General features: G+C 41.6%; 1 protein-coding gene across 1 annotated transcript; it reads left to right on the top strand.

Moving 5' to 3' along the window:
• Nucleotides 1–12,135: 12,135 nt before the first annotated feature.
• Nucleotides 12,136–12,975, top strand: LOC124979430 (defensin-5-like). Its single transcript, XM_047543851.1, has 2 exons — nt 12,136–12,307; nt 12,854–12,975. Exons 1-2 carry the CDS (start codon nt 12,136–12,138, stop codon nt 12,973–12,975), a joined length of 294 nt encoding a protein of 97 aa, XP_047399807.1.
• The last annotated feature ends 202 nt before the right edge of the window (nt 12,976–13,177 follow it).

The raw sequence follows: 13,177 nt of genomic DNA, 5'->3' as shown, positions 1-13,177 counted from the left end.
GTCAAGTTTCATTCTTCTACATATGAATACCAGTTTTCCCAGCAACATTTGTTTAAAAGGCTGTCTTTTCTCCTATGTATGCTTTTGGCACTTTTGTCTATTATCAGATAACTATGTGGGTTTGCCTCTGTGTCTTCAACTGTATTCGATTAGTCTTCATGGCTGTTCATACACCAGTATTGTGTTGTTTTCGTTACTATAACTTTGGCTATTCAGGATTTTTGATTTTTCCAAATGAATTTTAGAACTGCTTTTTCTGGTTCTGTGAAGAATGTCATTGGTCTTTTGATGGGGATTGCTTTGAATCTGCATAATGCTTTTGGTAGAATGGCCATTTTGACAATATTAATTCTGCCTATCCAAGAACATGATAGGCCTTTCCATCTTCTAAGGTCCTCTTTAATTTCTGTCTTCAGTCTTCTGTAGTTTTCATTGTAGAGATATTTCACCTCCTTGGTTAGATGAATTCCCAAGTTTTTTTTTTTTTTTTTTTTTTTTTTTTTTTTTGTTGTTGTTGTTGTTGTTGTTTTAGGTTATTGTGAATGGCATAGTTTTCTAATGTCTTTTTCAGCAGAATCATCATTAGAGTAGAGGTAAGTGATTTATGTATGTTGATATTGTATCCTGCTACTTTGCTGAATTCATTTATGAGCTCTAGAAGTTTTCTGGTAGAATTTTTTGGGTCTTCTAAATATTTTTTGAGCTTTTAGAAACACATTTTATTAATCTATGTTTCTTCTAAATGCACAATCATGTCATCAGCAAGCTGAGATAATTTGACTTTTTCTTTTGTTATTCATATCTATTTAATTTCCTTCTCTTACCTGATAGCTCTGGCTAGAGTTTCAAGGACTGTGTTGGATGTTGGTCTTTGGTTTGTTATATATAGCCTTTAGAGTGTTGTCACTTTTTTTTTTTTTTCTGAATCTATTGAGATAATCATGTGATTCTTGTTCTCAAGTCTATTTATTGGTAAATTCCATGTATTGATTTCCATATATTGATCCAGACTTGTATCTTTGGGATAAAATCTACTTGATCATGGTTTTTGAATGTGTTTTGTTAGTATTTTATTAAGAATTTTTGCATCTATATTTATCAAGGACATTGACCTGAAATTTTCTTTCCTTGATATGTCTTTGTCTGGTTTTGGTTTCAGGGTGGTGCTAGGAAAACCAAGATAGATGAAGTGAATCTAGTTAATTCTTTAAACATTAGAAGAAATACATTGAAATGGGTTGAGACCACAAGGTTGACAATTATGGTAACATCTGTCAAATCAATATAAGGACTGATACATATGATCAAGGTTGACATAAGAGTTATTTATAGTAAACCAGGCCAAGGTGAAAAAAACATTCTTACTGAATTTTGGTTTGGATTTCATTAGGATTTGGAGAACTTAGATGTCCATCATTCATTGGCTTTGGATCCCAGTGCTATGAACCCCCAGTTACTATGGACTTCCCACCAGTCAGTTCTCGTTTTGTCAGCTCAGAGGCCTGAAGCTGACTGCTCAGAGGGTGCAGTGTTGAGTCTGTTGCTTGTTTATATTGTGTGCAGGATTTCAGAATTCAGAGCCCTAGGCTGTTGTTGTAGATTTTCCGGTTCACCATGCATGTACTCCCCTCTACAGGATCCTTTTCAAAGTGGCATAGAGTCTGAATTCTGTCTGTAAGCAAAGGTCCTGTCATTGTGGGTTCTCTGTGGGTGATCTGTGATGCAGAAGCATTCCCCCTGGCCAACACAGCTCACTGGGGTACTGTCCTTAATACTGAGTAAAGAGACTCAGAAGGTCCACGGGGGTTCTAGCTTCCACTGTTTCATCTGAAGGTTGGGTACCACTTTTTTCTGCTGTGAGTGTGTCAGTGCCCTGCCAATGTCCAAAGAATGCCCAAACACTCATCAGCTGTGGCCATGGGTCAGGCTGGTTGCTTTCGATCTCTGCTGCTGCCTTGGACATGGGTAATTTTTCACCTTGACCAGCTTCCCATTGGCTATAGTCATGATTTGGGCGCCTTCCCTTTACACATTTTGGGACTCAGGCAAATCGTCACCATGACCTGCCTTCAGCTGGCTGATGCCCTGTTGTAGGGATCATCTCTCTAAATCTCTAGCGATCCAGGCAGCTTCCAGCTGCCAGAATAGGCCCCAACACTGTGGCTGTGATCAGGACAGTCTCTCTAAGCTTCTCAGGATGCAGGCAACTTCCCACTCTGAGGTGCCTTCCACCAGTGTCAGCCACGGCAGTGATCCTGAGAGCGTCCCAAAACTGCCTCCCCACTTGGGTCTGAGTTAGCCATGAATTTGTGGGCGTTTGTTCTCTCTCCACCTAGAATCTCACAGAGGCTGTTCAGAGTGCCAGATTAAGCTCACATTTCCCAGGGTAGGTCTCCTCCACCCCATTCCCTTTGTTCACAGTGAGCCAGGAGGATTTCAGTGACTCTTGGTTAGTAGGGATCCCTCTACAAGTGCCTTCTAGACTGATTCTTAAGAGATCCCACTACAGGAGTACTCCCTCTATTTAATTTGTTGATATCTGGAGGTAGATACTGTGTTGATTTAAAGGGCAGCTAGTCAACTGTGGGTCCCACAAAATGGCTGTGGAGCCCAGCATGGATTTTTATTCACAGTTTGGTTTCAAACTGCTTGATCTGTTTTAAAGACACACCTGCTCCTATCATATTTTATTTGTTTGCTTTTCTTTCCAGTTGTTGTTAAGGAAGTGAGTTCATGTGCTTTTCCTTTCCCTCCTTCTCTCTCTGTTGCCCCTCCACACATCACCCATCCTGGTCCAGTTTCAGGGTTAGGAACTCTGCCCTTATTTTCTACTCCAATAACGAAACTTCAAGTCTCTCCGGCTCTTGAATTTTGTAATATTGGGTCTCAGAGGATTTATTCTGTCACCCACCTCTGAGGTCAACTGTTCCTTCACTGCTTCCTTTCTGTGTTGTGGGGAGATCAGGAATCACTGCCTAGCTCCATTCTACCATCTTCCTTCCTCCTGTCTATGATTCATTTCAAATAAATTTCTCTATGTGGTGTGAAAGAAGGTAGAATTTTTTTTCTTTCCTTTATCTAGTTGTTACAGCACCAACTGATTATTTGAAAGACTTTCGTCACTGAGTCACTTTCAGGTCTCTGTTGGAAGTCAGTTGGCTCTATTGTGTGAGTCTCTGGATATCCCACCTTTTTTAAATCTGTTTTTATGCCAATACTACATTGTATTTGTTACTAAAGCTTGATAAATCTCTGAGCCCTATGCCTTACCCCATTTTGCTCTCTATTTCCTAGTATTCATTTATCTCTTCATTTCTTTATTTGCTTCTTTAATAAGCATTTACTGAGTGTTCAGTATATTCAGAGAATTTGAGATATGTCTGTAGTGAACAAAATTGATCAAATCTTCGTTTACTGGAAATTATATTGCAATGTTGTTAAGGTTTGGATGTGAGGTGTCCCCCAAAATCTCACCTGTGAGACAATGCAAGAAGGTTCAGAGGAGAAATGATTGGGTAAGAGTCTTAATCCAATCAGTGATTTAATTACCTGATAGGGATTAACAGTGGTAACTGAAGTGGTAGGGTGTGGCTAGAGGAGGTGGGAATTGGGGCATGACTTTGGGCATATATTTGTATCTTGTGAGTGGAGTATCCCTCTCTGCTTCCTTATCACCACATAAGCTGCTTCCCTCTGCCACACTCTCCTGCCATGATGTTCAACCTCACCTCAAGCCCCAAGGAATGGAGCTGCCCTTTTATGAACTAAGACCTCTGAAACCGTGAGTCCTCAAAAAACTTTTCCTCCTCTATAATTGTTCTAGTTGGGTCCTTTTTGTCACAGCAACAAAAAAGCTGACTAAAACAAATGTCATCCCCCACTCTTTAGCCTATCTTTATATTCATGCTACATTGGCAGTGGTCACCTGTGTTGCTCTTCTAGCCTCATCTCAATCTCCACTTCAGGTTATGGTCCATACCAACAATATCCTCCACCCCCAACACATGCACACATTCTCAGGTTTCATCAGAGACACGTGTAGACTCTGGCACATGCCCGGTCCCATCCTTATGTCCCCGTGGATCTCCAGTTCTGGTGCTGGGACACCATGCTCATGTTGACACAACACTACCTTCTTTACAGTGACTGCTTCTAACCTCACCTGTCCAACTCCTTGAGACTCCTAATTCATCCTTCCCTCACAGGCTACTTCTTAGTAATAGCATGTTCCTTTCTGAGGAGCTTTAGCCCTCCCAGGTGAAATCTTTCAAACTCTTTTCTGTTGGAGATTTAAAAACCCCGTCAAACTCTAAAAAATTAGTTGTTTTTCTACTGCCAACCCTCATGATGAACTCAACCTAGTGTGACCTCTCTAGCCACGGTGACCCCTTCTGCACAGTGAGATAATTCAGATAGAGACCTGACCTTTTAGTAGGGACTCTGAAGCTCTAAGACATAAGATTCTCTCCTCATCTCCAAGTAGAACCACTTTCAGGAATCATTTGGAAGTAGAGATTTGAGCATTTTAAATAATTTTTCTCAGTTGTGCACCAACACTTTCTGCTTGGATTCTAGTTGATACTAAACTCCATACCTGATATTACTGCTCAGATTTCTTTTCTGTTTTTTTTGCAGTTATTGAAGATAGAAAGCATTTATTTACCATCATCCATATAAAAACACTTTAAATTATATAAAGATCATTTTGGGGAAAATGGTACATTCACAATAAATAAAAGTAATTAAAATACATGAAAGTATAAGAAGGAAGAAAATCACCCCAAATCCCTCCTCTACTTTCAGGATAGGACATTCTGGTGTGTTTCCCCCTACCTGTCTGTGTCTGGCTGTGCAGAGGAATCCTACATGAATCGGATATTATCACATGTGCCATGTGTTCACTAGCCTGCCTGTCCATCAACAGCACCATGCCAATATAGCAAGATTCAAGAGCCACTTGGTAATTAGAGAAGGCTATTAAATCACACTGCCTCTTACTGTTTTCTATGCCTGAAGATGTTTTATAGAGAACTAACTGATTCTGAGTTTTTTATGGTCCTCGTAGGTGTCTTGCAAATACATTTCCAGTTTTAGTCCCAGGTTTGTTTTAAACCAAGAACATCCTGTGAACTGTAAGTTACCAATTAGAGGTATTTTAGGAAACTGTAAGTGAAGATTTTCTGTCAGACACCACCTGCAAGTGAAAATAAGATGAACAATTTTTTTTTCCATTTTAACTTATTAACCTCAAAATGAGCATGTGCAGAAAGTACAGCTGAAAGGAGAAAGGAAGACATAGTGAGAGAGAGGGAAAGAAGATATGAGCGTGACCGGCTGTGGAGATCTGAACAAACTGGCCTTTCTCCTGATTTGATGGTGCCTGTAACAGGTTTGGGAATGGAGTGAAAGATGAGTGAGGCACTAGCCTGAGGCACAGAATATACAGGGATAGTCAAAAACTGATGAATAATATTCCCACATAGTAGTTTTTCATTAAAATTAATGTAAAAAGTCCATGATGAATGAAGTATCAAAAGTTTAGATAACAGGATCAGTGACATTATCATGCCAAGCCATATCAAACCCTGAGGCAAAAGGGAAAAAACAGCACAACTGATTCATGAGCATTTATTCTGATTTTAAGCAGAAAATTGGGTAGTATTTATTTTGTTCATGAGTTTTTTATGCTCCCTTAGGTTTTTTTCCCAAGCAAATATGTTCCTGTCCCCTTACCTTGTCCAGCCCTTGTCTGTAATGCAGGTTAAAAGCATCATCCCACCTAGATGCAGGATCTGTTTGCTTCTCCCAGCTCAGAGCCTAAGCACCTGAGACAGCTAGAGGAGATCTCACAGGATGGAGAGATGGGTAGACCTGAATCACACCTCCATCACCTCCTCCTGGGACACTGATTCTCTGCATTCATGAGATCCATACTCAAAACTATATTTGAAATTAGCCATGCGGGGAGTAAAGGGTGATTTCTCTTACATTATAAAGCAACAAGCTGGGCATGGTGTCACAGGCCTGTAATCCCAGCGGCTCAGAGGCTGGGGCAGGAAGATCGTGAGTTCAAAGCCAGCCTCAGCAACAGTGAGGTGCTGAGTAACTCAGTGAGACCCTGTCTCTAAATAAAATACAAAATGGGCCTGGGGCTGTGGCTCAGTGGTTGAATGACCCTGAGTTCAATCCCTGGTACTTGCTCTACCCCCAAAAAAACAGAATGGTATTAACTTGCTAAACACTCAGTCTTCTCAAAAGAATATATTCATTTTAAGTCATAAACACATGCACAGCCCTAGGTTTGATCCCGGGGGGGGGGGGGGGAACTCCTCTTAACAATATAGCATGTGTTCTTGCTATTTCTTAAAGTTGGTGTTAGTAACAGCATATCATGTTGTTTGGGATATTCAGGTGTCCTGAACACCATCCCACAAGTACCTGGACACTCCTGTGCAGCATGTCACATGAGGCAATGACCCTTTTACATGTATGCCAAGATCCTTCATTCTACAGCACCTCAACACTCTCACATCCTCAAGTGAGAAGGACAGCCTTTTGGACAGTGGTCCCTAGAGCATGTATTTATAAATACTGTTCCAAGTGATGTTTACACATGTGATAGAAAAAATTCAAATTTATTACAGATATGGAAATATTTGCCTGTGATTTTTGTAGACAGCATTCATCTCTTTTTTCCCCTCCCAACCACACTCTCCAGGAGTCATAGGTCCTCGTTTTGACTACAAATTCCACTTTGTACACAAATCCTTGAGACTCTGGGTCTCTATTCCTGAATTTGCAGAGACCAGTGGTATGAAAAAAAAAAATGGAGTTTGAAACCAAACCTGTCCATCTATCTCTCATCACATTTGTAAAACCAAGAAGAAGTCATATTATCTCTCTGAGACTTTACATTACTCAACTGTACAATGAGGGTAATATTATATATCTTCTGGGAATTTTTGTAGGATTGAAAGAATTAATAGATGTCAAAATGCTTTGAAAGCATGCTCTACCTCTACCAACATAATGTTGTTTTATTGCTCTCTTCCTCCTAGATAACCTTGCATCATTCATCAATAACTCTGCTTAGAAACTGATGAATACCATTTTAGTTATGCATGCAGAGGAAGGAAGAGCTCATTTATTGACAATCCCTTGATTCATGGGAGAAAAATAATTAAGAGTCACATAAAAGTATGACTGATGTTGATTTATTTTTCTAAGGTATATAGAGAAGGAGAGACATAGTTAAACACTGTAGGAGGTAATCCAAAGAGTCTGAGCACTGAGCACCTAAAAAGAGTACTGCTTGCCTCACCATGACCAGCCAGCAAATGCATATGTGCTCTTCAAACTAAGCGCCCCCTCAGGTCACCCTCTCTGTGTAGCCTTCCTAGGAGGTGGTTCTGTCCCCTGTCTTTATCATGGCTTCCTACCTATCCCATCTGTTGTAGCAGCCATTTTGTTGGGCCTATTTCTTTGCATGCATATTTCTTCTGGACCACTCTGGAAGGTGTGATGAGTCTGTACCAGGCTATACAGGCAACCTAGAACTACAGCATTAACCATGACAAGGGAGCTCTGGCAGGGGGCCATGTAGGCTTCTCAGTAAAAGTGCTGGTAGGTTGGTCAGCTCTCTATCACTGGGACCACACTTTCAACACATGGACCTTTGGGAAACATTCAAGATCCAAACTGTAACAGCTGCTCACACACTTGATTGACAGTGGGGGAAGAAAGGAAGAGATGATGGGATGAGCAGAAAACCAGAGTGACCAATGTGATTGCTTAAATGCCAGCAGACCCCAGATGACAAAGGACGACTGCTGCAGAAGGCACGGGGGCTCCAGAGAACAAACACAGATTTCGCTGATCTTTGGGCTCTTGGGGAACTACTGATGGAACAACTTCTTAGACCCACAGTCTGGTTAGTTTTTCAGCACTCTTCTGCGAGTTATTTAAATTCATTTATGTTCACTTCTTTTTATTCTACTTTATTCTAAAATACTACCTTGTTGCTCCAAGAATTCCAAATGTTGCTGTAGAAACTCCAGGAGGGAACCAATGTAGGGTTATGCCACTTTCAAAGCTGCAAACCTAGGGCAGGAGCCTACAAAAGAATCAACTTCAGGATTCTGCCTATTCACACAGTTACTGTTACTTCTTGCTCATCAGGCCCACACATCCTGGTTAATTTGTAAATGCTTTGCAATTTGAGCTGGTATTCCAATTCATGGAGTGTTTGTGCTAATTTTCCAGTTTGACAAGAATAGGGAAGTTTTTTATTTATCCACAAAAGGACACCAAAAGATTATGTTTCTAGAAATGGTTAATGAAGGGACGGTCGCCACTTCTCAAGCTGCCATTTAGATAGGAATGACATGAGAACTAAAGGGAATATTTTCTTTACTATTAAAAACCAGCAGGCACAGAAAACAGTTGATAATCAGGATAATTCTACCCGACTATCACACTGAGACACTAAATAATAACTGCATTTTTTGTTGAGAAAATGTTAATAGATTAATTGATGCCACATGCAGGAGTTCATATTTAGCAGAATCAGTGAAGAAGCTTAAACTGTAGAGCGAGAGGTTGTACCATGGCACCATGAGCTGAGGTAAGAGTTGGAGGGAAAAGAAAGAAGCACAGTTTGGGGGCTAAACATTTTTGAGTCTGTGGAAACAGCTGACTGTGGAATAGCAGGTCATCCTGCTCTTTCTGCTACCTTCCTGAAGTCTGACCGTGCTAACATTCTAGAGTTCCATGTCTGTCCTGGTTCTCCGCCAGCCCTGGGACATCAACAAACTCCTCCTCACGTGGAAGGTCCTCTCCAGCTGCATGTTCTGCACTAACCCCACAGCGTACCATGCCCCAGCCAGGCTATGTTCTGGATTTTCCTTCCTTTCTTTGAACAGTTTTATTGATATGTAATTCACACACCAAGAAACATTTACAAATATTTAAAGTGTATATCTTTATTAAACTCACAGACATTTGCAATTGTTACCAAAGGCAATCATAGAATATTTTCATCAAAACTATCAACTACCGGGCTGGGGAGATAGCTCAGCTGGTACAGTGCTTGCCTTGCAAGCACAAGGCCCTGAGTTCAATCCCCAGCACCGCAAAAAAAAAAAAAAAAAAAAAAGAAGAAGAAGAAAAAAACTATCAACTATCACCTCCTCATATCCATACTCCACCCCCAGCCCCAGGCAACTACTAACCTACTTCCTATAGATTCACCTCTTCTAAATATTTCTGTATGAATAAGATATGTGATCTTTTGTGACTTGCTTTCTTTCATTTAGCATGTTTTCAAGGTACATCCTTGTTTTAGCACAGATCAGCACTTCACTCATTTTGGGGGGGGTGCCATTGATATGCCATTGTATGAATATGCAGAATTTTGTTTATCCATCACTCAGTTGATGGACTTTTGGGTTGTTCTTACCATTGGACTACTATAAACAGTGCTGCTATAAACATCCACATATAAAGTTCTGTGTGGTATGTTTCATTTCTCTAGAATATATTCCTAAGACTGAATTTCTGGGCTCCATGGTGACTCTATGCTTAATTCTTTAAGGAATAGCCAGATTGTTCTCCAAAGTGGCTTCAACATTCTACATTCCTACCAGCAAGATGTTTCTCCACATCAATGCCGGTATTTATTGCTAACTTTTATATCCTGGTCTTTATAGTGGGTGTGAAGTGGAATCTCATTGTGGATTTGATTTACACTTCCCTAATGACCAGTGAAGCTAAGTAACTTTTCATGTGCTTATTGGTCATTTGTGTATCTTACTTGGAGATATCTCTGTTCAGATTCCTTTGCTCATTTTTTAAAATTATTTATTTATTTTTTAATTTTTTGAAGACTGCATTTTGATTGATTGTACATAAATGGGGTACATCATTTTGTTTCTATGGTTGTACATGATATATTTTCATACCATTCATGTAATCATACATGTACATAGAGTAATAATGTCTGTCTCAGTCCACCTTTTTTCATACCCCCCCATTTCTTTCTACATAATATAAGGTCCCCATTCTTCTCTCACTCCACACCCCACAACTCCCATTATATATCATTCTCCACTTATCAGGGAAAACATTTGGCCTTTGGTTTTTTTGAGATTGGCTTATTTCATTTAGCAAGATATTCTCTAATTTCATCCATTTATCTGCAAATGCCATAATATTATTCTTCTTTATGGCTGAATAATATTCCATCGTGTATACATACCACAGTTTCTTTATCCATTCATCTGGATCAAGGACTTAGGAATTAGACCAGAGACCCTGCAACTAATAGAAGACAAAGTAGGCCTGAATCTTCATCATGTTGACTTAGGATCAAACTTCCTTAACAAGACTCACAAAGCACAAGAAATCAAAGCAAGAATCAATAAATGGAATGGACTCAAACTAAAGAGCTTTTTCTCAGCAAAGGATACAATCGATAATGTGAAAAGAGAGCCTACAGAGTGGGAGAAAATCTTTTCCACATGCACTTCAGATAGAGCACTTATCTCCAAAATTTATAAAGAACTTTCAAAACTTTACAGCAAAAATAAAAAGAACCCAATCAATAAACGGGCCAAAGAACTGGACAGACACTTTACAGAAGAAGACATACAGGTGATTAATAAATAAATGAAAAAGTTTTCAACATCTCTAGTAATTACAGAAATGCAAATTAAGGAGCAACATGCACACGCTAGTGCACCCTGCTCCACGGATCCAAGTACAGAGTCAGACATCAGGGATCAAAGACAGAGAGGCCACGGAGACCAGCAGCAGGGAGCTTCAAACCCCATTTTCAGAAAGGGTCAAAAGCCCTGGGCAGAAAACCAACACAGGAAGCTGACATTTAAACTGCTCTGAAGACCAAAGGGTCTGACCTGACATGCAGAGTACCTTCCAGCCAAGGGAAGAGAGCACATTCTCCTGATCGCACCTGGAACTGCTCATTACATCTTCTGCAGGCCCCAGACAAGGCTCAACGAGCTGGAAGAACTGTGAGCAGAGGGAGCGTCTGCTCGGAACTCAATGCAATGAAACTACACTTCAACAGAAAACCAGAGACTCAGGGAACCTCAACCACAGCTATGCATGGAAATTAAACAACGAGCTCTTGAATGAACAGTGGAAAGTTGAAAAGACCTAAAGAGAAACTGGGAAACTTCCTGAGAGGACCGGAAGTGGAAAGGAAAATGACAGCACTCAGAGGCCCCAGCACTGGACCCTGTCAGGGACGCAGACAGCACTGAAGCCCTGCTTCAGCAACGGGGAGCGTAAAGCAGGCCTTGGAAGTGCCCCTCCTCATCTCAAACCAAACACCAGGGGAACCCCAGCTGGGACAGGGAGGGTAAGAGGCTCAGCAGAGGAGTCAGTGAGCTATTGCCTTAATACACACAGGCAGGAAAACACAGAGCTATAAAAAGCAAGAGGCAAATTGACATAAGTTGAGCCAGGAAAATACAAAGTGACAAGAAAACATTACAATAAATGAATCAGAGATCAAGATACAACACCAGATATTTCAGAAATGCAATGGACCCTAATAAATTGCTATGTAAAAGTATATGCCAAAAGTTTTGAAATACTACAAGAAATGGATACATTCCAAGGTGGAAACTGCCTATCAAGCCTGAATCATGAAGAAGTAGACACTCAGATGAGACCATGAAAGACAGAGAAAATAGAACACATCAAAGGAGAGCCCAGGACCTCCTGGCCACACTGCTGAATTTGACAAAATATTTAATCATTGATAACAATTCTGTTCCTACTATTGGCACTCCGGAAGAGGAAGGGATCCTCCCAGGCGGTTTTCTTCTGAATCCTAGAGAGTAAACACCACAGCAGATGCTCAACAGGAAGGGTGGCAGTGTCCTCTCCACCACCAGCTTCTACCAGGCTCCACACCACAGAATGCAAACACTCTATGCAGGAAGCCACCAGAACAGAAGGACTTCAAAGGGACCCACGAGGCATGCCTGCCACCCCACCAATGTCACCTGCAACCTCAGGATCCGGGCCTGTCCTCACATTCCTATAAATGCAGCGACTCCTCACTCCACACACTCAGGCTCCTGCCTCCTCTCCAGGTGACTCCCAGCCATGAGGACCCTCGCCCTCCTCACTACCCTTCTCCTGCTGGCCCTCCAGGCCCAGGCTCAGCCTCTCTCAGAAAGAAATGAGGAGGCCCCAGACCAGGAGCAGTCAGGGGAAAAGAACCAGGACGTGGAAATCTCTTTTGCAGGGGCGGCAGCCTCTGCTCTTAGGGAAGCAGGTGAGAGACCCCAGCATGGCACAGGGATGGAGGGCCCAGAGGGAGGACTGCAGGCAGGCTTGGGAAGGGGTCCTCAGTGTCCACATCACCTCCAGGACTGCATCCAACCTGTCTCAAACTCGACTCTCGCCTGAATCAAAGACAGAGGGGGAAATGAATGTAAGAGAAGCCTTCCTTCAACGATTTCAGATTCCAGCATAATGTCTGTAATTGCCTAGACTTAAAATGTGGGCATACTTGTGGACTAGTTCATTTGGGATAAACGGTTATAGCGAGATGCTTTGCTCTATTCGAGGAGATTTAGAAACAGCAGTCCGGTCTGAGTGTGTTCAGATGTCCGTGTGGTGGGTCAGAGCACACGGAAGCCAAGACAGGTGACAATGGGACCCACACTGCTGTGCATTCCAGTGCTGTGCACAGGGCTGCTTCCCATGCTCGTGCAGTGGTCCCCACAGGGCAGACCCTCACCCCAGCATGGGCCTTCTCCTGGACCTTCACCAGGGGTCTCGTCCCAGCACTCATTTCATGCTCTCTCCATGTTCCCAGGTCCAAGAGACATCCTTAGATGTCGCTGTGCCTTGTTTGGCTGTAGCCTGTCAGAACGGAACTCTGGGTCATGTTTCCAAGGTGGGAGAGTCTACACCTTCTGCTGCCGCCGAGTAAAATGAGCAGAGAAAAACTTGATCTCCATTTCCTTTGAGACTTACAGGGATCCGTCAGCACGCCTCAACTAGTCCTCGACTTTCTCTCTTATCTCAAATAAATTCCTCAGAGCGTCAAAAAAAAATAAATAAATAAAATAAAATAAAAGAATTCTAAGATTTCATCTTACTCCAATCAGAATGGCGATTATCAAGAACACAAACATAA

The sequence above is a fragment of the Sciurus carolinensis genome, chromosome 3 (genome assembly GCF_902686445.1).
Source record: "Sciurus carolinensis chromosome 3, mSciCar1.2, whole genome shotgun sequence".
Lineage (NCBI taxonomy): Eukaryota > Metazoa > Chordata > Mammalia > Rodentia > Sciuridae > Sciurus > Sciurus carolinensis.
The sequence above is the reverse complement of the archived record's forward strand: the minus strand, read 5'-3'. Positions and strand labels throughout refer to the sequence as shown.